Genomic DNA, 23,964 nt, shown 5'->3' with positions numbered 1-23,964 from the left:
TCAGTAAGAGAGACAGACAGGCAGGCAGACGGACTGACACAAGGCAAATTTCTTGCCTGAGGACCCTAAAACAATCATTTTTTTTGTGGGGTGACTAAATTACTATGGGATGTTACTGTGGGGTTTTTTGGACCCTGAAATCATGCACCAGCTGCCACCAACCTGCCTGACAGTGTGTCTCATGACTCATAAATGCACTGCTGCACAGACCGGAACTTGCATTGAGCAACTATTTGATATAGGCTTGTTGGTTTAAGCAATCAAAACATGAAGCAATACAAAAACAGACAGATTCAGCACCCGCCCTTGTGTGTGTGTCTGTGTGTAAGAATCCAAGGTATGTAGAAGCTTTCATACAACATGCAGTGCATTCTAATATGAAAACAATTGCAGCCTAGCAGCCCCTAACAACCATTCGGGCATGGCAGTGGGAATGGTTACGTACCAAGGGCCAACAGGAAACGGGGTAGCATTTTACTGGAATAAATTGTCCTGTTTTTATTCCTGTAGTGTGACATTGTTACACTGTAGGAATAGTCTGCAAACATACCAGGAGCACTGTCTGTGCAATATCTCTTCCAAGCCCTTTGTATTGCCATTGTACACGTGTTGCTAATAACCATAAAAACATAGCAAAAGTTGGGGAACAAAAAGAGGCCATTTGGCCCATTAAGGTGGGTCTCTACTTAGCACACCATTTGCCCAGGGGAATATAATTTAATAGGAAAGAATCTCTCTCTCTCTCTCTCTCTCTCTCTCTCTCTCTCTCTCTCTCTCTCTCTCTCTCTCTCTCTCTCTCTCTCTCTCTCTCTCTCCTATATATATATATATATATATATATATATATATATATATTCCTAGTGTTTGAGAAGCTATTGCTTACCTGGTTGGCTATTTCATGCACTTACACCTATATAAAAACATAGCTTTACTCAGCATCCATTAATACCCTGTCGCTCTAGGTTCTGGTCACAATTTAAAACAGTAGCCCATTTTGGATGTTATAAGCTTCTAGTTCTTTTTTTCTGGGCTAGACTGAAGGGGTGCATTTTTTTTACCGTGTCCTCACAGCTCATGCCACTGAGTCCTTGGATCATGCTACTCGCTGTACATCCTCAGTCGCAATCATGTCTTTTTTTGTAGTTAGATAATCGGCCAGAGGTTCTGCTGTGGTTTCTTCAGGGCAGCGTGATGGTTTTTGTAAAAGTTTTCTCAATGGCAGTTGTTACACAGCTAGACGGAGGGGAGTAAAGAGGGCAAATACCCGTGGAAGGCTCGTACAAGGCTACAAGAAGCCACTGTTCTTTATTGCGATTAAGAACACATTTCAACACTCCTTCAGAAAAGCAGGGTACTTGGAATAACACAATCGCCCAAAGTTAAAACAGATGCTCGCACAGTCTGGAGTAGTGCTTCTCTAGAATCTGCAAAACAACTAGGAATTTAGCCTGTACCCCAGCCGCCACCCCCACTCCCATTTGAGGTTTTGTTTTCTTTTTTTTTGCATGTTGCGTTTCAGGATTTAGAGTAAATGAAGAAAGCACTGGCTTCTCTGACTTCAAAGGGTTCTTAAATCTTTAGTCTTTTTTATTTCATTCATTTTTTTATTCTATTTTTTTATGAGGAATGGCAATGCTTAACACCAGTTCCAAATGACTCAGTCACAAGCTGATCCACACATTGCCCGTGTAGTGAGAAATCCTATAACATAAGGTAAAGCTATTAGTACACTAAAGAAGTTACCAAGCCAAATGCTTGTTTACTTTTCTTAGCTTATATTTTTACCTTGATTGGGTGTTTTGAGGTTATGGAATGATCCCAGAACCTAATAAAAATTACAGCAAATATATTTAAATGTTCATTGTAAGCGTGTTAAATATATTGACAACGATCACTCTTTGAAAGGTCAAGCTGAATTCCAAGTATTTCCAGCTCCAACCTTGAAGATGATTAACTCTGAGTCAATCATATCGGTGAAAACAGTTACTATAAAACAGGAACTGACTGTTGTGGTTAGAGAGGTCCTGCTGTGCCCTATCGACACTACCAAGAAATATGATTGTAGTTTCACCGCATGTTAATAATGCATTTTTCTGTGTAGGGTATAAGGCACAGGAGGTAATTAAAACTGTTTTTGGAGGGCTGAAAGGCTAGTAGGTTCATAGGCTAGCAGACACACATACTAACCTTTGTTAATCCTGGAGGCTGACTGCTATCAGATCGGGCAAATAACAAGGAATCCAACCCAAAATGTTACTGTCAAACATATGAATATATTTATGGTTGCATATTACAGAAGTACAAAAATAGAAAATAAGTACACAATACATAACAGGATCTCTCAGTGCTAAAGTAAATACATTGACAACAGTTCAACAAGTAAATAATATCATATACCATACTGCAAAATACATTAAATGCAAGCAGAAATAATTATAAGTAACTTGTGATATATATCTAAACAGATATAATATATAAATATAATATGGGATATATATATATATATATATCCTATAGCATTATATAATATATGTGGTCACCCCCCCTTTATAAGGCAGCCCTTTATACTGTGGAACAGGTTATAAGGCTGTATGGTCATGGCTCCCATTTGCCCCATAATGCCATTAAACTAATACTAGTATTCCTGTTACAAGGTGCAACACGAATAGCATGCTCTTTTAACTCCTGACTACAGCGTTATAAAGGAGGAACACTGTATATTCAAACCAAGCATTCAAAAAGTGTTAATTTACCAAATCTGTATGTAGCTGTATGTATCTCAAATTGGGTTTGCTTTACAAGCAAAAGTGGAAATAGATTGGTTTTATTCCCCTTTACAGAATAACATTTTTAACATATAGAGACAGAGATGTGGCCACTGTCTTTATGATCATCTGAAACAAACAGTCACCTCGTACAGTATAACTGGCTAGAAAATTGCATGCTGCTTTTTTTCAATGAAGTGAGCTTCCAGCCACCTGTGCTAAACTAAGCACAATGCTTTGGTGAAAGCAATTCAGTTAGCATGTCTTCGGGGAGAACATATTCATTTCCTGATTTCTTTGTTCTCATTTTCTTTTTCATGCTGTACTGTGTGTTCTATTGAAGCAGGGAATACAATGTTATTTTGACTGGGCTCTCCCTCCACAGACTACAGATTATACCAGCATAATTCTAAAGATAAGAAGCGACCCTGGCATGTGCGAGCGAGACTCGCAGACACTGAGGAATTCAGCCATTGTGTTCGTATTCTTTGGCTTTTAGTTCCTGTTAATAAAAGAAGCATTTTGTTGCAAAGCAGGACCGTGTCCTGATAATATCCACGCTATGCTATTGTATCCAGAGATTCACATTAAAAGGAACTGATTTTCCTAAAGTTTCCCATAGTGGTCCAGTGGTTAAAGAAAGGGGCTTGTTACCAGGATGTTCCAGGTTCAATCCCAGTTCAGCCACTGGCTCTCTGTGTGTGACCCTGAGCAAGTCACTTAACCTCCTTGTGCTAAATCTTTCGGTTGAGATGTAAAGCAGAGGTCCTTTGGAAAGTAACTCTACATCAGAGTGATGCAGAGTTCACCCCTAAATCTCTGGAAGTTGCTTTGGATACAAGCGTCTGCTAAATAATAATAATAATAATAATAAAAAATGCATAGCAAAGTGTAATGGAGGATAATAAAAGTTAAGCCCAGAGAGGTATGGTAAATATTAAAAGCATGGCCAATTATGGTAATTGGGCTTATAGCTATAGGGAAAATAATGGAAAACCTGCAAAGTCACCATGCAAATCTACTGTGGTAAACTGTTATAAGAGTTGTAAACACTAAGACGGTATTTTGTAAGTGTTCAATTTATTGTGGAAACTTCAATGAGAAATGTTTCAACTAGAAATCTTTCTCAATGTTTTCAAAATGTAAACCAACCAGGAAAAGGGAATTTCTATTCAGTTTAGTGGCAGACATTGCAATTAGATGGCATACATATTAAACATATGTATATTACATAACTTGAAAATATATTAATATTATATTTTTTTTTTCTTAAACCAACAGCTAATTCCCGGCATCCCTTGATTAATACCAGCTGACCTACTTTACAAGCAGCATGACCTTCACAGGCATAAAAACTCCAAAACACTTTACTGAAACACTTCACAATAAATACATCTCTGAAGGAAGCAGTAGATGACGTGAAAAACTAAAATATATAAATAAAACTTTTTTCTTTATACCTTTTGCTCCAATAAATATCTGGGGTGTTTTATTTACAATATTCACATAATGCCCCTTGTGTAATGCAGTGTGTAATGTTCTCTCCAGGTAATTGTACACTAATGTCACGATACGATGCGTATCACGATATGTAGGTCGCGATACGATATGAATCATGATGTGATGGTCCTGATGGGCTGCTTGTATGATGCATAACAAAATCAAGTGATCACTTAATGATGGACTTTTGTTAAAAGACAAACATTAAATGAGTCAGACAGGGTGTGTATTCCTACCAGCTGTAAAACACTCTTATTCTTCACTCAAGAACCACTCTGAGCTACGCTTTGCTTTTGCTCTTATATCAAGATACAAACAATGTAGACCTCTATGACGATAGTATGTGTCACGTAAAGAAAGCATCGCGATTCAGAGATACACACCTAACCCCAAGCCCCTGTATCAGTGCCCATCTATAGAAGTGGGGTGTCTATTTAGAGTGATTGTCGCTGGTCTAGAACCAAACGTTTAAACTTAAATTAAGGACATACAAGAGCAGCAGGGCATTATCAGCACAGTTGCGTTGTTGTAGAACACAACAGATGAGTAAAAGGGATCCACTTTACTGCGTAGCTGCATATGTTGTTTTGAGTGGAACACTTGATTTCATTTAATGCTCTGCAAATCCCTAGTATGATGAGAAAAGTGTGTAATTTAAATGGGAAATGACCCCCCTCTGACCCATCGGGCACACAACAGTGCCCTCCCGCTGAACCCCTGCCGTGCCCCTCTTCAAAACTGGAGAGAACCCCAAGCATGGCTGTAGCACTTTAACTCAGGCTTAAATATGAAGAAATATTCAGTCAGATATAGCGTTCATAAAAGAATCAGAACACATCAGCGTTCTGATCCTCGTCTTCCTTTGAGTTCCAGCATTCTTGATTGGCGTGCGTGTGTGTGTGTGTGTGTGTTACGTTTTCTTCCGAAATATAACCCTTTCGTACAGTTGTGAACCTGGACATAGTGTTGCTTCTGCTTCTGTTGGCTTGCGTTTGTTCCTGTCGGGTTTCCCCCCTGCTGCAGCCTCCGGAAACGGAGGGGCTCACACTGTGTTCTCATGGCTGCCCCAGTTCTCCTCAGCATGCTTGTAGAAATCTGCAAGAAACCAAAGAAACAAACTTTACAGACAAGACCAAGCAATTCTTTAGGCATGACACATTTCTTATTTACACCTTATATTACCGAATTGAGACCATATTCAGCCCAGTACATTTTCCAAATGAAAAGGCATGAGGTGTCCCATTACCCAACCTCATCGGGCAAAACTTACAGCAAACTTCAACGTCCGCTCATGAAGGCACCAGCTGCAAAGTTTGTCTGCTACACTGCAGGCTTGATATGATACAATATCGCCTGATAGACCACAGCTGGACTGTTCTGGGGCATTCCCTTACCGGCACTGTAAAATGCTCTAAAAGCTATATGTGGCTTATCCTGGGGGCATATAGGTCAAATCAAATCCCCTAAGTTTTAACGAAGAAAGAGGCTGCGGCCTGGCTGTTCCCCTGTTGAAATATCCTAGTAGTTAAATATCCTAGTATAAGGGGCATGCAATACAAACATCAGTGTAATTTAATAGTAAAAGGTAAATATGTACAGCATCATATGTTGACCTTACAAAATTAAACATGTTGGGACACATTTTGAAAGAGTTAACTCCAGTCTTTAATAAATGAACTCCTATGCGTTGCCAACGTTCTCTTACGTGTGCAGTGCCCGGAGTGTCGGACTCCGATGGAGCGCCCCTGGAAGCAGGTAGCTCTCCGGAGGTGGCAGGCACTGGGGTAGGTGACATTGTTATTTCCACAGATGGACTGCCCGCCGGCCATGGGGACAGGGCACAGCGCGGTGCGGCACATCACGCAGTGAGCACTCTCTGTCTGATCCGTGACACACGTGTGGGTGCCGGGACACACCACGTGGGAGCAGGACTCTGCAAGGGGGAAGGAGGGTGCACAGTTAGCTGTGTTATATATCTACTCACTCCTTGTACTCGTTGTATTGACTAACATCACAGATGTCATAAAAAAATCGAAGGTAAAATTTATAATAAACTGGGTCAAGTAGACAAACATGTTCTGGGTACTAATGGAGGCACTAGCCAAACATTTGTTTACTCGATTCGGTTTCTTATAGGTTTGACCGTGAGCAATTCAAGTTATGGCCCATTGTAAAAGCGATGTTGGCTTTCTGTAACCCCAGCACCATTGTGATACAAGGAATGCCTCACCCTGTACTCTAAAAGCTGGTTAGCAAAATACTTTTGAAAACAAAAAAACGTTCTTTTGTTTTAAAAAGTGATTTTGTTGCAGTATTTGAAGGCTCTCTTTTCATTTAGCTAACAGCAAAAAAAACAGAAAGAAACCTGTTTGTTTTTTAACATTGAAGATGTTTCATTGTGCAAGTGATCACTGTGCGCTTGTTCTACATTCTGCTCTAAACCTGGCCCTCGTCTCAGCGGATGGCCTTCTGGCTTTTTGAAAGGAAATAAGCAATTTCATTGGCTTTCTTTGAGTCCAGAGCTGAAATCTGCTGCCTGCAGGAGGTCTGCACCAATGGATAATTTGATAAAATGGCTCAATTTGAAATGTATCCTCTTAACTTTGTTTATTTTGGCTCAGGAAACAATAAGCTATCAAAATGATCTGAATCTCCCCTTTTTCAGTGTGGAAGGATGCACAGATGGTTGCGGCTCTTTGAATAAAGTAATTGCACATGTTTCTGATACTTCAGTGCGGCTGCACAATGCCAGGCACGCATCCTACTGTACACAGGCGCCCCAGTACTAACACGCTTCCACTGCAGGCTCTGGCTGAAAATCTCGGAGTTTAAAACGTTGAAATTCTACCGCTAGTGGCTGAATGGTTTTAACACGTTCGGTTACAATCTTAGTGCAGTGTGTCAGCATGCGACAAAAATCACGTTGGAACCTCAGTCAGAGGCCATGTAGAAATGTATGTAAAAAATAAATAAATAAATAAACATGCATACTCATTAAAGGTGCTGAATTCTTCAGCTCGACAAAAAAAAATCTCAACGCGTTTTAACTCGCTATTAGCACATCTGATTTTTGTATGAAAAACAAAACAACTCTGAATTTACAATTCCGAAAACTAATACTTAAACAACTTAAGACCTACTTACAAGATTTGTGTTTCTTCCTAGCAACAAATTGCACATTTAATCGCGGAACTAAAACTTTTTTATTTTTTTTTTCACGCGTAACTAAATGTAAACGCATTCAACGTCAAGCAGTCTTTCTTAATGCCTTTGACCTAGAGCACAAACGCATGTCACTAAATTGAAGACACAGAAAAATAATTCTAGTCGAAACATCTGACAATGTACTAAGTTTCTTTTAATATTTCTTCATTTAAAATTTGAATAAAGAGAACGCTATTCAAGCGCCGCTGGCAGACTAGAATTACCCGACCCAAAGTCGTCATGGTCATTGCAATAGCGTGTTGTCAGTGACCCCCCCCCCCCCCCAAAAAAAAAAAAAGCTAGCGACACTCACTCTTGCACTCTCCCTTGTACATGACAACCAGGTCGGGCTGACCCCTGCATCGAGCCAGCAGCAAGGCGCACTCATCCCGGTAGGTGTTGCCGTCTCCGCCGCACACAGGCTGCCTGCGGTTGATGTAGGAGCAGTCCGGGGCGCATGCGCAATGGGGGCGCCCCTGCTTCATTCTGCACACCTTGCTGGGCCCGCAGTACACCCCGTCGCAGGTTTCTGCGAAAAATAAAAATCGATACCGTTCAGATGTTGTAGTTTAACGTTTAAAGTCTTCACGAGGTGTGTTTCCATTATATGTGTTCTTATATGGTTCACACATTTGAAGCTTTACAATACACACGTTATATACGTTTTACATATATGAACATGTTTTAAATTATTTTATATATATATATATATATATATATATATATATATATATATATATATATATAATATATATATATATATATTCAATAATAATTATGCTTAATAAGTTTGGCAAAAAAAGTTGCATTTTCGTGGAGTTGAAGTCACAGTGTGAGCAATCGAAACGTCCTTGAAAAGTGCTTGAAAAGGTCTACTAGACTGATTATAGCCATGCAATATCTAATAATAATTATAAAATAAAATCACGAGTAATACCTCATGAAGAAGAAAAGTAATTGATACACTGAAAACTTCAGTATTCAGCCTTCTTCAGATAGCATGATGGTAGATGGTCGAAATAGCCAGGCAAACTGATTTTAAAGTTAGTAATTTGCACAGTAACTAAAAGTTGAATGTTCTAAGAACACTTTGACATAGACAATTTTCTGTTTCTCAATTACTCTTCTTCATTATATATATATATAACCTTCAACCATGACTGGGACAAAGCTTTTCATTTCAATAAATGCCCAGCTGGTTGTGATACCTTAGCAAATGAAGGCTGAGCGCACGCTTTCCAAAATGCTAGTAAGTAACATGTGCTGCCAAAGCCTGCAAATATTTTGCACAGTGCAAGGGGTATTGAATATGAACCAGCTCTTAAAATACAGTTTTTTTTTTTGTTTGTTTTGTTTTTGTTGTTTGCTTTTGGCTTCTCATCATTTTAAGTTCATTTCAGTCCAGCCTGGCTGGGTTAAATCGGTAACAACTACACTGCACATTTAAACGACGCTGATGAGATGCTAAATATGTCCTCATGTAACATCAAATGTCTGGTTGAAGTCGAGGCTAGTGGATTCTGCTCCAAACAGCTGGACAAATTTGGAAAGAAACATCTGGGTTTCATCCAGAGCATTAAAAAAAGAACTATGTCCAAACGGAACGCCAGACACAGTGCTTTATATTATTGTGTTACAGAACCCTATTCATTCACACTCCCGTATCTGGACAGCTCCTTCGAGCTGACACAGCTTTAAGAAGGAACCCGACACAAAGCAAAACAAAAAAACACTCAGGTGTTAGCTGTCACACATTTGAGGAGTGAATGACTTTGCTAATTCCACAGACCTACCTACTATAATTACCTTTCTTTCTGAATTGAATGTACACTATAAGTACAACGACTTTATGACACCACCGAGCCAGGTTACTTGGTAAGGTAAAGTATGAACTAACCCAACTCAGACTGTCTCACGCACCTTGACTATTCTGAGCCCATGGTATCTCCCATTGCTACTGCATTTTAGTTGTTGGCGTGTGACAACAGAACTTGTAATAAACCCTAGACCCCTGAACAGCACCAATTACCCCTCCCCTAATACCCGGGCACGGCTGCGTTACCTTTGCAGGGCTTGCATGTGACAATCCCAAGAAAGCCCATGAGGCTGATCTTGTTGATGGAGAGGGTGTAGTTGGACCAGGCCGTCTCCAAACTGCCGTTCCCGCAGCACTCCTCGCGGGACACATCCGTGTTCAGTATCACCGCGCACTTCTGATCGCGTCCTTGCTGCAGCCAGCAGATCCCGGCTGAAAGCAGGGGAACAAGCACGGGGTTAAACCAGCAGCAACAACACATGTGCAACGACATCTCACTGACAGGCGCCCGCTGCTCTTCAGTGGGTGCTTTGAAATGTGCCACTGTCTTCACTAATGCTCGACTTAGCGATGTGTTTTTAACAACTACAACAGTTCCACGCAACAGTTTAACGGAACCGTATCGCTGCAGAGCCAGAAAGCTCTACATCTTCAGGCTACTCGTTTAACGCCAGGAAATAGTACAGTGTCATTGATTAATGCGCTCATCATTACGAACAAGGCAAACTACAGTTCACTCACACAATCGTACATGTTTATAGTGTTAGATAACCCAATGATTTGCTCATCAGTTAAAGCTGAAATTTGAAAAAAAAACGATGTTAAAAATACGTTTTAGGGCCAAACTCAGTACCCCTTTCGGGTGGTCGTGTCCTTGTTTCCTGAGCTAAAACCATCTGTGAATGCCCGTGCGTACCAGGTTTTAACGCATACCACAAGATAGCATCACACCGGTATGGACTGATAAACGAATTTGCACTATGGGGCACCTTTTAACTCTCAATTTTTTAAAGTTTGGTTTGAGTGCAACTGTTTGTTTTTTTTAACACGACGGATCAATAATCACCTTTTCGTGAAATGCAAACAGTATTTAATTAATTAAATAGGGCGTTAAAAAAACAGATGCTTAAAACAGTCCTTTTGTGGATAGGTCCAATTAATATGGATAATATTTTCTTGATTTATAAATGGGAAAGAGTGTAATAAATGACTTGCCATTGAGACAACTGGGTAAGTGCGCCCTCTCTGCGCTTTGATTTGCTTTGTAATGTGCCTGTAGACCTCTCTAGTGACACGTGTTATATACGTGTTAAATATAGTGTCAATAAATACTGGTTGGTGAAGTCTTTATTTCGTTTGTTGGGCACTACAGCGAGTTTAAATAGCGTGGTTGCAGGCACAGCCACAGACACAAACTGAACTATGCCAGTGGTAAGGCATCATTGAGCAGCAGTCAGAGATAACCTTTGTCCAAATAGCACTGAGATCCAGTGGCTCTTGAAACTAAAGCAAGAAAAGCACGCCCTACTGAGGGGGACGGTCCGTTTCCAAGCCCGCTTTAACATTGATCAAGTAACGCGTGTGACCGAGGGAACGGACACGAGATTGATTCAAAACGTTAACCGAGGCAAGAATGATGATTCACGGATTTACGAGCAGTAATGTTGCTTATCTACTTAATTTGCAACATTTCCTTAGCAAATGCATCCTCTGCAGCGAAAAATAAAAGCAAATAGGGAAAGAAAGAAATGATGTGAAATAAATCAACAAAACTAAGCAGAGTCCTTCAGCAGAATTTGTAGCTGCTTGGAGGATGAAGCCGCAGTGTTACTGCGCGTGATTGTAACCAGCATTGTTTGTAAGCTGCATGTTGGCTGTGTTACTGCATTTGTTTACAGAAAGTCTGGCTATAGAGCACCCAGGGGATTGAGCGTTACATCTGGTAACCCAATGTCCTAGAGAAACGTGTTTTTAACAATCAGGTCTGCTGTTTGTCAAAACTGATTAAAAAAATAATAAAGCCAGAACGCCAGTGACAGCTCCAGTAACAGCTGTCTGGCATTCCAAGTGAAAGTGTGTGCAACTGTACTTGCTAATGTTAACCCCTGTAGTGCATAGCTTTGACGTTCAAAGAAAAGTCCTGTTACGCATCTCTCTTTTGTCTTTGCTTTCTAAATACAGAGACATCTTCAATCGTTTATTATTCTATAGATTACGTGTCACATTAAGTAAAGGGGCATTTTCCAATTTATTGTAGTTCAAAGGTAATCAATAACATGTTAAACGGGGTTAATGCGTCACGAACAAGCACGAAGAACGATTCAAAATGAACTCAAAATGAAACAGGTACTGTAATATAGTTCAGGTCCCCTACCTAAAGGGGGTACGTTCTCAAACTGTCGGATCCATTTCTTTTAGTTTTAGCCGCGAGACCCCTACACCTGTCCTCGGGCAGCACAAGGCACCCGAAATCTCTCCAACGAGCTCCCAGCGCAAGGTAACACGGCAATGTGCGCCTTGACTAACAAATATCTTTTACATTTGTTTTTTTAATGATGCTGCTGCTGCTGATTATTATTATTATTATTATTATTATTATTATTATTATTATTATTATTATTATTATTATTATTATTACACAATGTAGGCTATGCCTTCAGGCTCTACGCCTACACAAGTGTGAGCCCTGGCGCCTATGGAAATGAACCGCACGTTTCAGGCAGTCTTTGGTAAAATAACTCTAGTGCTGATTTGAAAGGTGTGTTGCTTGTGCTCTGATGCTCTAATACAGAATGCACATTACATTAGTTTTATATAGAAATACTGCAGTTGCATTGCAAGTTACCCAATATGCTTTTTTTGTAAAATAAATAAATAAATAAACATTACTCCGTTTGATAACTGGGGGGTTATACAATACAGTGTTCCTCGAGATCAGTAACATGCTACACATTCAGATCTAGCCATAAATGACATACTATGATATTTAAATACAGTGTTCCTATAGATATATAATATGCTACACATTATAGATATAGCACTAATAGATATATACTCAAAACTATATATATATCTGATATATTATAATCAATATTTGCGAAACATGTACAGGATCTTGTATAGGCAGCATCCGTACCGTTTAATGAGCAAATACCGTCCATAGGTTTTGACATGTATGACACAGTGTCAAAATGTTGCTAAAACTAAAAAGTTCATATTTTGAAAGTATAAAATTTCTTTTTTAAACCAACTTAATTCTTGGGACGGCTCGGCCAAATAACACTCGCGAGTTGCTTTATTTAATATGTGTATATTATATATGATAATATATATATGAGACCAAGATGTGTATATATATATATATATATATATATATATATATATATATATATATATATATATATATATATATATGTATTTGTTGTTGTTGTTGCATTATTAGAACTATATCGAATTTTCAAAGTTAATTAGCTCTTCTGTTTGTATTAACGCTCCGCTAGCAGTCCCCCGCTGTCTTTGCTGAATTAATGTGTGTGAGTGTTCAAGGTCCTCCTATATAAATATTTTGGCAAGGCAGAATTACGCTGAAGGGCGATGGTTTAACTTTCAGCCAGTGGTATTGGTGGGCAGGGCATTGTTTCTGATGTCTGATTGAGTAGGGGGGTGGGAACACCATTGACTCGCCTGGGATCAGTCCAACATTTCATCACGTAAGTCAGTCAATCAACCTTAGTGCCAATCTCAAGACTCTCTCTCTCTCTCTCTCTCTCTCTCTCTCTCTCTCTCTCTCTCTCTCTCTCTCTCTCTCTCTCTCTCTCTCTCTCTCTCTCTCTCTCTCTCTCTCTCTCTCTCTCTCTCTCTGTGGTTGAGAAGTTAGGCATATCCTTTGTTGTTCTTGCTGCAGCTTGTACACAGTATTCTAATAAGGTTTTTGGAGGTGTATAATATGACTGCGATTCTATATTCATTTAAAACAAATTAACCAGTATAATTAATAAGAAAACACTGTAGTTTTTTTTGTATACACTAGTTTACATGTACAGTAGGCCTACAAATATTCCTCGTGGCCCTATATGTTAGAGTTTTCTTTGATGAAACCATACTGTAACTGATCACAGCTTTCCTACATTACATTAACCCCCAAAAGAGGTCATGAGATCGTATTAGTTGGCCAGTGCGCTGCGATGCATTGATGTTACTGAATCTGACCTATTCTTGGTATTTTTCTTGGTATCTTTATTAAAGAACCCCTTGCTGAACTGAACTGCAATGGGCTGAACTTATGTCCCAACAAGGGTGCATGGACGGCTTTGTTTAGGTTCTTTTCATGTATTGTGTTGAAAGTTCTGGGAGTACAAAAACGCCCTCTCGTGTTTAAAAATCTGAATTACAGTTTCAAAGTGACATGTTCACACGATCTGCCATGGGAGGGGGCGGTATTCCGTTGTTGATGGTGCATGTATGATGCATATTCCAACATTTGCACAATTTTGTTCTGTAAAATGACAATCTGAATTTACACACGTTAAATAAAAAAGCTGCATAAATCAAGTAAACATTTTTAAATGTGCAACTCTTGCAATAAAATGCTAAAGTGAATGGGGTCCTGTAGATTAAAAATATACCTTCAACAGATTTCAGACGAAACATAATGAAAGTTGATAATAATAGTTTATTAAACAGGACTGCAGTTCAAGTTACTTATCCAATGTTACAGCTAACTTGAAATATGCAAGTGTTCAAGAGCTGAAAACAAGTAATAAGGTCTAATTAAGCAAAGTATCAGTTCAATGAAGGGTCTGGTTCAGTAATTGAGAGCTCGGCTGGAATGAAAACCAGCAGCCACAGGGGGCCCCAGGACTGTTTGAGAAGCCCTGCTCTAGAACCCTTTCGTGCATGACGATCTCATGTGGGGACGGATAAAAAAAGCACTCTTCTCGTCTTTATATGAGCACATAAGGAACTGCATGTTGACTTCTCATAGGAGGATGCCTTTATCTCCTTACAAATCAATGAAAAAAAAAAACATTGAAAAGAAATTCAATGAAAATATATTTATCATTGGTCCAAAACAACTTTGTTTTCAGCTGTTCTGAATATTCCATGCATGAAAGGGATATTTTACATTTTACAGTCCGCCTTGTTCTACTGTTTGAATTAGATTTTCCAGCAGGCCTCTGAAAAGTCATTGAAAGTACCCGGACAGCAGCACCATGCGCAGCCCCCTTTCTTTCGTGTTGGTCCGAAAACAATTACAGTGAAGTTCTCAATTCGTCTATTTTCAGTTCATTTTCTTTCACATTTATCACTGCAACTGTGGTTTGTATTTCACATCCCCTATAGCCGCAGTGCATATTTCAGTTCGTGTATAATCACACGCTCTGCTTAGTGTGTGCGGCGGACCGACGAAGTCTTTTGCCTTCGTTATTTTTTTTCTTTTTTCCACCCAAGCCGAGTTTTGTCCCCTCCGGCAGCCCGTACCACTTCTGTATCGTGTGTGTGGGTCTGTCTCAGAGTTAGTCGGAAGATGGCGGAAGCTCCCACTCGATCCGGTCGGTTTTTCTGTCACCGCTGCTCTGCGGAGATCAGCCCGCATCTCCCGGTAAGAAACCCGGTCACGGACTGGTGTGAGGCAGGTGCTTGCGGGGGTAGTGGTGCCGGTAGGCGGGGTTCGGTACGTTAAATTTGTGTGGTGTGGCTGCCGTGTACAAAAAAAAAGACAGTTGCGAAAAAACGATAGGGAACGCCTCTCTAAATTTGTGTACGTTTCCTGAACCACACAGTGTACAAACATATATATTTTATATATATAGGTTATATATATCCACTATATCATACTATATATATCTATATATATATAAGTGTATCTCAACATGCTATAGATTTGACATGTCTTATATCTAAACAGTACAGAATATAATAACAGAAAATAGATATGTTTATTAAGAGCGGGGGCAAAGACACGTTCACGTCAAAGCGTCCCTCATTTCAAATCGAAATACCCGACATTCAAACGGATTGTTTGTGCTTAATCACACGGATAGCCTGACACAAGCTGGAGACGTTTCAGTGGTTTCTCTTATGTGTGTCTGGAATGAATATTACAGCCTTTAACACGTTTTTAATGAAAGCCAGTTACCCTCTGCAGGTAGGATAAGACTCCAGCGATGTACACAACATTGAATATTGTGTTTTATTAATCAGGCTGTCGTGAAATTAGCCTTAACCGTGTCAAGTGAAGTGAAACTGAAACTCAAATAATAATAATAAAAAAAAAAAAAAAAAAACAGTTTAAATTTGAACTAGGATAGTTTTTTTCCACCCAATCAACGTGTGACAAGCTAGAGACCTTTTAGAGAATGTTAAATTGCGTTACGTAATATTTGTAATCAATTTTCAAAAAGCACTTGAATCGCGTCCTGAAATAAACTGCATTATTTTAGGTAAGTAGATGTCAGATGTGGATATGCAGTAATCCTAAATCATGCATTTTGTTTTAAATGAACACAGCATGCATTTTGTTTTAAATGAATCTGTAATCCGTAGTGTACACTGCAACATTAAGGAGGTCTGAGGTTCGGGCACACATGTGCCAGTTTAATTACTGCACATATATTTTCATAGATACCAGTTCCTATCTTGTCACTGGTGTGCACATGGTTTAGTGGGTCCCATTGTCTGATGTGTGTAAGGCTTTTCTCAGGACTAAACTAGAGGGCAGAGATGCATTTTATTGTTGATGCCTGTTTCTGTAAGGTGAAGCGGTTTGTCAGAATGTTGTTTGTAGGTCCTACACCCTATTTCCAATCAGAGGGAGACAGACAATCACTAAAAGGTTCACAATAAAATCTAGGAACTGATCCCAAAGGAACAAGAGCCCAGAATCGATACTATAGTCCACATAGCCCTGTCAGGCTGATTTGGGGTCTGTAGAAAAAAAAGACATTAAAATAAATGACAAATCTCATGCATTAAAACAATACACAAATCAGCATTTTCTCTGTTTGCTGGACGATTTGGTTTCTTAATTGCACTTTGCATTCTTGCTGTTGAGCGTTATATTGGACAGGTTTTGGTTTCAGCATTGCTCATGCATTGCCACATGGTGAACAGAGGGTATTATAATTATGAGCTGAAGTGGTTTATAGTGTTGGACACCCCCGCTTATTCTCAAGTTAAATTAGTCTGCAGGGCTTCATTTCACCTGACAGGTACAAACCATGTGGCTGCTCCTGCACACTGTGGTTGATTATGATGTACTGGTATAGGTGGCATCATTTATCCGCATAGATCACCGTGGTTTAAATACAATTTTAAAAAAGCTGTCGCTGTCATCTGAAGAAGTGAATTACGTTTCACTTACAAAGAACCGCAAGTTCAACATTTTTATTTAGTTTTTTGCTTGCTCTGAATTCTCTGGTTGTCAGGTGTTGTATTTTTTTCTGTGTTAACTATACAGTCATGTGAACTCCATTCCTTTTCTTTCTTTCTTTCAGGCGATCCCATTCATTACTTTTACATTGGCAGCGACTGGGTTGGCTTCTAGAATGAGCCCCTACAGTGCCAGTCTAGCATTGCCCAGCTCGCACAGGGTTTACTCTTTTTTATGTGTCGTGATCTCCGGACAGGGAAGTTCAGCCTGTTTCTGGATTTTATTGTGCTCTGCTGTGGATTGTCTATCTGTCTCCCTCTGTGATTGGGAAGAGGGTTTGATAATATGCAAACCTTGAGAGATCCTGACACACAGCTTATTACAGGAACAGGCATCAATTACAAAATGCGCCCCTACAGTTTAGTCCTGAAGCCTTCTTCTAATTTATCATACACAAAACGAACTGAGTGACGTGCCAGTGGGTGAATAGATGGGGGGCTGGTACTGTATATTTTAAACAAATCCGTACAGTAAATGCAGACGTCTAAAGATCTGTGCACATGTCATGTAATATTAACAAACAGGAGCATGTGTACAGAGGGAACATTTATTTGTTTTGTTCATCCCCTACAGGATTACACCTGCCCAAGGTGTGAGTCTGGGTTTATTGAAGAATTACCTGAAGAGAGAAGGTACGCAGGGAGGGGTTATAACAGACGTGGTTCTGAAAGCCGTTTTCCTAGATCAGTGGTTCTAAGAGTATTAACCCCTTAAGGTACATAAGGAATTGAGCACTTCTTTACAGAGTTTCTTCTTAAAATGCATTTGAGTGACTCAGGAATCACAAGGAGGAAACTGACAATTTGGATTAGAGGATCCAACCTGTCAGTACATGTCAAACCCTGTGTCATGCACCACAATGCAAAAATAAAAAAGTTAGCATAATTTTTATTTGTGGGACATGTCCCTTGTACCGTAAAGCAGTGGTTCCCAATCCTGGTCCTGGGGCCCCCCTCTTTCTACTGTTACTTAACTAGACCCTTTATTTCACTGATAATTTGCTTAATTAGACCTTTTTTTTAATTATTTTCAGCTCTTAAACAGTTGCAGAGTTCAGGTTATTTATAAAATGGTATAGCTAACATGAAATCTACAACTATTTATTTTGGAGCTGAAAACAATTAAATGTATAATTGAACTAATTTATCAGTTCAATGAAGGGTCTAGTTCAGTAATTGAGAGCTCAGTTGGAATGAAAACCAGCAGACACAGGGGGTCCCCAGGACCAGGGTTGGGAACCACTACCTTAAAGGGTTCATACTGAATTAAAGAAAACATCTTTCTTTCATAATAAGGTTTCATACCACATAACAAAATGAATCAATGCAGCTGATAAAGAACTGAGTCGGTCTCCTTGTGGTGGGGTTGTTTCGTGACCCCTGAAACTGTTCAGAGACCCCTAGTTTGAAAACTCCCTGCTCCAGTTGAGCTTAGCATATGTTTTGAATTTCCTGAATAGTTGGTTGTACTAGGAATTATTTTGGTAGCCAACATTTTAAAACTTCCTTTGCCATTTTATTTCAACAGTACTGGTGTGTCCTATTTTGGGGACTGAATGATGTTTGTTTTTCCCGATTAGCACTGAAAATGGTTCCACCTCTTCAGCCTCTACCAGTGATCAAAATCGGCACCAGTTTGAGGTTTGTGAGCTTCTTTACTAAACAGCTTTTATGTTCTGCTAAAACAATACAAAATCATGCCGTTTTACAGAACTTCGAGAGAGCTAGGTGATACATTTTCACAGTATTGTATTCCTAGAATTCTGGAGAAGCAGTGCCGATGACTGTAGTCCTGATCCTTGACGGCCTTTTGAGCTGCATAATAGAGCAAAAAAAAAATAACTTTCAGTAACTGAAAATGTAAAAAGCTTAGATTAGTGAGCAGGGTTAGGGTCAGTTTCTGATTTTCAATTCCAATTGCCAGTCTCGGTTAATCAATTCCAGCACCTCATTGGACAAAATGGCAATTCCTTTAAAATGAGCTTTACAGTGGCAACAGATTACTTAAATTGAAGTCACTGCTAGTCGATGAAATTGGCTTCAAATGAAAGCAGTTGAACAATTCCAACAACTGTAAAATATCAATTCCAATTCCTTCGAAAGAATTGGTCTTGGGAATTGATTTTAAAAAGGAACTGGAATTGGAAAAACAGTAATTGACCCAGACCCTGGCAGTGAGAGAAGAGCTTTTCCTAAACGTTTAAGCATTATCAGAGATACGCATGTCATATAGAGGGCAGCTGTAGTGTTTATGCAGTAGGATGTGTGCAGTGTAAGGGTGTTCATTCAACATTTGTTCAAAGTATTTTCCATGTACACAAATAGTCTTGTGTATTAATGTTCTAGTGCATCATGATAAAGGAACAGCTTTAATATGGTAAGAAGTTGAATTACTCCTGATTTCCCTGCAGACCCTGGACCAGCACATGTTCACCTTTCCCCCTGGCTATGGACAGTTTACGTTGGGGATTTTTGATGAAAACTTTGAATTCGGTTCAGGGCCACCCTCGGAAGACAACAGGGAGACAGAGAACCGCAGGGAGAGGGAGTTGGCGTCAAGGCAGCGTTATGGCGCCAGGCAACCCAGGGCGCGGCACATGGCAAGACGGCAGACAGGGAGGCACGAGGGGGTTCCTACTTTAGAAGGGTAATTAAAAAATTGATGGGACTTGTACTGTACGCTAGAACTAACCCTGCACACAGCCCTGGGTTTCAGAAGTCGCCGCCTTGAAGTACATTATTGAAATGACCAGGAGTTTGAACAATCAGGCCCCTGGTAAATCTGCTCTGAACTGATTGCACTTCTCAATCCATGGAACAAACATCCAATACAGAAGCTGTTGTGTTTGTTTGTTTTTGTCATCCTGTTATGCAGAGTTGCACTGTGCTTTTGAGTCTGTACACTGTATAACACGGGTTTGTTTTCCTGATACAGAATTATCCAGCAGTTAGTGAATGGAATTATAGCACCTACAGCCATTCCAAACATAGGACTTGGACCTTGGTAAGTGCATTTTGGGAAGTTTTAAGGAGTGCTCATAAGCGGAGCTGCTTACAGTGGCTTGGCAAAAGCTTTTTGCTCGAAATACATGACAGTAGGTTTTAGCATCTGCATCCGTGACGTGAATCGATGTGACAAGCCTGCAAGTAGTTCAGATTGCTTTCTTACTGTTCAAAGAGATTGGAGAAAATTATTGGTTGCCTCTCTGTTTATTTCAGGTTTGAAATGTCTTTAGGCAAAGAGGAACGAGTTCAGACCAGTGTGGTGCAGATGGGGTGTGTCTGCCCCTTTTAACAGACAACTACCTAATCAGCATCCTATTGCTTATGCTGCCTGACTTATCCACAGTTACGGCAGTTACTGTAATTTAATTAGTCATATTTTAATGTAAGCAGAGATACGAACTGACAAAGATGCATCAAGTAAAGCCATGTCAGGTGTCTTGATCTGATTCCCTGTGTTCTTTTTTTGAAGGGGTATGTTGCACTCAAACCCAATGGACTATGCATGGGGGGTGAATGGACTTGATGCAGTTATAACACAGGTACAGTGAACGAGGGGGGCGGGAAGTCAGAGGGATCTTACTCTGCTACATAGTTTAAGCTGTGCAGCGATTTTGATTTATAAATTGAATATTACTGTAACCTTGGTTCTTTTCCTTTCTTTACCCCACCAGTTATTAAATCAGTTTGAAAACACCGGCCCCCCTCCGGCAGACAGAGATAAAATTAAGAGCCTCCCCACTGTGCAGGTTACTGAAGAACACGTAGGTACGTGCGCTTTTAATATATGTGAGTTTAAAGGCAAAATGTAATGGGATATGCCAGAATTATTATTATTAGCTATGAGATAATGCGCATACTTCTATCAGACCTACACAGTGCATATCTCTAAACAGCCCTAAATTAAATTCTAATACTGTTTTACCAAACGCTTCCTGTCCTGTTGGAACAAAAAAGGTCAAACATGTTCCACATCACATGCTCCACATCACCCGATCCACATCACCTGCTCCCCAAATGTGTTGTGCTGGGACATTTGCTAGAAGCTGTGCACTGTGGCCGGCATGATGCTGTGATCTGTAACGTGTGTATGTCGTTGTCGAGGGGGATTGGCTTGTTTATAAAGAAGCTGTCTGTGTTATTTCAGGTTCAGGTCTAGAATGTCCTGTCTGTAAAGAAGATTACACCGCAGGAGAAAGTGTAAGGCAGCTCCCGTGCAATCACATGTTTCACAATGATTGTATAGTACCTTGGCTTGAACAGGTGAGTTTGTTTCAGTTTATGTTGTACTCTGCACTACTTAGCAGCTGGACACTTAACAAGAAATGACCTGCAATGTGGAGAGACTCTCCTGTTTTGTTTATGAATTATACGTCTGTGTGAGTTACTGTATCTCTGCGTTGTTGACTGCACAGCACGCCAAGCTTAATTTAAATTCTCAGTTGTTAAGTAGACAAAAGATTTGGCTAATGCCTTCCTAAAGTGATGAAGGCAGCGTCTGAAACTGTATCTAGTTTACGAATTGCTGAGTGTTTTGAAGTTACGGTATTTGTGAACAGTTACCTAATGTGTTTCTTTCTCTTTCTTTAGCACGACACGTGTCCAGTTTGCAGGAAAAGCTTAAGTGGACAGAACACAGCTACAAATCCGCCTGGGTTATCAGGGATGAATTTCTCCTCATCCTCCACCTCCTCCTCTTCCTCCTCCTCCTCTTCCTCCAGTTCTCCCGGCAACGAGAACACGACGAATAACTCCTAAAGCCCCTTCCACACTCTCTGACTGAGCCACGAGAACGTGAATGACATCAACCACCCACCCAACCAGTCCACCTCAATCAGGAGGCAAGGGAATGACAAGAATAAAAAAAATACTGATCGCAAGAACCTTGCAACGTTTTTCAGTTCCACGCATAAGCAAGTATGGTATCCCTTTATAGACCCATCGAATGACAAATGCAGAACCTGCCTACATCTGGACCAAACTGAAAGGACCTGTCTAAAATGGAAATGTGAGAATTGGCCCACAATAAATTATATACACACACACACACACACACACACACACACACACACACACACACACAATTATAGCCGTCCTTGAGCGATTTGGTGTTTATTGGCTGATGTAGGGGTGGGAATAGACTTTTTTTTAATTTTTCTGTGTTCTGTGCAGCCAAAGGAACAAGGAAACTGGATTTGATTAAGAATTTAGTGGAAAAAAAATGCACTGGGATTAAAGTTTTTTTCTTCTCTTTTTTTAATATGTACTCGAGTAGGGGAAGATTTATTAGGTCCAGTTAAAACCCCAATTAAAAAAACAAGCAAAGCAAACTGTGTGCATTCCAGCCCCCTTCCTGAATCAGACACACTACTATGGACCACTCCTCAAGTGATGAGAAAAACCAACCAGGTTAATCCATGAGGTTGCCTGAGCCACTTGCAACAGAATATACATACATAGATATTTTGTTTAATCTCAAAACTGTCTGCATCTCTCAAGATAGGCATCCCTGCAGCAGTGGAGAGGAAGAGAGAGGGAGAAAGTCACTTCTTTCTGAAACTGAACAAAGAACAGCCAACTACGTTTACATCCTCGTGCTTCTTTTTCTTCGGTATTCAGTGAATTTGAGTTCGACACTGAACTTTTTTTTTAACTTATTATTATAATTACTATTCTAAGTTAAGGGATATATAAAAAATGTTTTTTAAATCATCATTCTAATAATAATAGTAATAATGAAGTATATAATTAATGAATGAGTTACGCATGGTTGTGGAGAAACCAGGGTAATATAAATAGTACTATTGTGATGTGATAGGTGGTATTTGATCTACAATATGACACTGCGGCCAGACACCACTGGCAGTGCCCTGCTGAGAACATGAATGGGAAAGCATGGACTTGGTAGCAAATAATGATGCAGTTTTGACTTTCGTTAATTAAACATGTTTTCTACAACAAGAAAAAGATTCATTTCTCTATCGTCACGTTAGCTTTAATGTCTTTTCCAATGTTCATTGCACAATTTGATTTTTTTATTTTTGTATTTCCAATGCAGTTTCTATATCCTCGCACATGTGCAGAACCTAGAGTATTGGGGCTTCTCTGCGATCAGCAGAGTGCATTGGGGGTTGTGAATACTAGCGCACCTACATCAGGAGAGAACTGCTCTATATTGAAAGTGTTGGACCTTCACAGCTGTTTAAAAAGTAAAGAAAACTTAACAGCACAGTTAAGACTAGGGAACTTAATTGAAAACCCTTTGCTGCTTTGTATTTAAAGAAAATGTAAGTTGTGGACGTTAGGAGAGAAAGCTTGCTCCGGCTCTTAAATACTGAACATTGACTTTAGTTTCTTCTATGATTTGATGCAGCTCTGCTCTGCTCCAAAGTTGGGGAATGGTCTTAGCAGCTTTATTTCCAGCTACCTGTGATCGATTTGGATCACACTGGATGCAAATTGAAAATATTTTTGAACTGTACAGATGGAAACACAGCTAGATGGTTTGGGAGACATACTCCTTTATTTGCGTTTGTTTTCTGGCGCAAGTGCTTTGTAAAGTAAGGCAGTTTCTCTGTATCAGTGACTGATGAATTACATTGCACACAGAATGAAATATGGGGGATGCTACATTACAGTGGCTTCATCTATTACAGTCTATCCCGGTTGCACTCACCCAGGCTCTGTTTGTGGGCTTGTCAGCTTTAGAGTTTCTAACTAAAAGTAATATTTCAGTTCTAATGTGTGTTTTTTTTGTTTTGTTTTTTGTATGCCCCATTGTAGAAGCTGTCAGACTGCAAGCGCTTTGCGTCTGTGAAAATGCTTTTAGTCAATCAGACGAACGACTTGGCCGGTGCGTTCAGTCCAGCCAAAAGACCCACGTCTACAGGGTGATTTTTAAAAAACAACGCACTGTCCGAAAGAAACGTGCTTGCAGCACATGTTGGAATTGAGCTCTGCCACTGGCCTGGGATGTGGCAGCAATTTGATTCCAGTTAGTTTGAGGTCCAGAGTGGCAGCTGTGATGTTTGCACATTCTGTTCTGATTTCCGTCCTGTAAATTGACAATGCTCCTGGGTTTTTAGGTGCACTAGTATGTTGTTTAATAAATCACCTTGTGTATTTGCATGGCCATTGCCTTACTGGCAACGCACAAGTGCAGTACATTGAATTAAATATCAAATCAAATGTAGCCACTAGAAACAATGACAGCCAGTGATCTGTACATGTAGTTTCTTAATCTCT

The 23,964-nt window shown here is 39.8% G+C and overlaps 2 protein-coding genes across 2 annotated transcripts; one reads left to right on the top strand and one right to left on the bottom strand.

Moving 5' to 3' along the window:
* Window positions 1–2,553: 2,553 nt before the first annotated feature.
* On the bottom strand, window positions 2,554–10,181 carry LOC121301172 (follistatin-related protein 3-like). Its single transcript, XM_041230312.1, has 5 exons — window positions 10,139–10,181; window positions 9,532–9,717; window positions 7,783–7,998; window positions 5,971–6,198; window positions 2,554–5,360 (listed from the first exon to the last, which is right to left on the bottom strand). The coding sequence occupies exons 1-5, from the start codon at window positions 10,179–10,181 to the stop codon at window positions 5,308–5,310; spliced, it is 726 nt and encodes a 241-aa protein (XP_041086246.1). The 3' UTR covers window positions 2,554–5,307.
* A 4,588-nt stretch (window positions 10,182–14,769) lies between these two features.
* On the top strand, window positions 14,770–22,680 carry LOC121301588 (E3 ubiquitin-protein ligase RNF126-like). The gene is made up of 9 exons (XM_041231102.1): window positions 14,770–14,887; window positions 17,291–17,349; window positions 18,297–18,357; window positions 19,128–19,363; window positions 19,652–19,720; window positions 20,192–20,261; window positions 20,394–20,487; window positions 20,867–20,982; window positions 21,310–22,680. Exons 1-9 carry the CDS (start codon window positions 14,813–14,815, stop codon window positions 21,475–21,477), a joined length of 948 nt encoding a protein of 315 aa, XP_041087036.1. The 5' UTR covers window positions 14,770–14,812; the 3' UTR covers window positions 21,478–22,680.
* The last annotated feature ends 1,284 nt before the right edge of the window (window positions 22,681–23,964 follow it).

The sequence above is a fragment of the Polyodon spathula genome, chromosome 27 (genome assembly GCF_017654505.1).
Source record: "Polyodon spathula isolate WHYD16114869_AA chromosome 27, ASM1765450v1, whole genome shotgun sequence".
Taxonomy (NCBI): Eukaryota; Metazoa; Chordata; class Actinopteri; order Acipenseriformes; family Polyodontidae; genus Polyodon; species Polyodon spathula.
This window is presented reverse-complemented; position numbering and strand designations above follow the sequence as displayed.

Coding starts and splice junctions, on each gene's coding strand:
- LOC121301172 (XM_041230312.1), bottom strand. CDS start 10,181: ATGGTTTTAGCTCAGGAAACAAGGACACGACCACCCGAAAGGG. Junction 7,999..9,531: donor CACATGCAAGCCCTGCAAAG/GTAACGCAGCCG, acceptor TATTTTTCGCAG/AAACCTGCGACGGGGTGTAC. Junction 5,361..5,970: donor ACACTCCGGGCACTGCACAC/GTAAGAGAACGT, acceptor GGTTTCTTGCAG/ATTTCTACAAGCATGCTGAG.
- LOC121301588 (XM_041231102.1), top strand. CDS start 14,813: ATGGCGGAAGCTCCCACTCGATCCGGTCGGTTTTTCTGTCACCGCTGC. Junction 17,350..18,296: donor GAATTACCTGAAGAGAGAAG/GTACGCAGGGAG, acceptor TTTCCCGATTAG/CACTGAAAATGGTTCCACCT. Junction 20,488..20,866: donor GGTTACTGAAGAACACGTAG/GTACGTGCGCTT, acceptor GTGTTATTTCAG/GTTCAGGTCTAGAATGTCCT.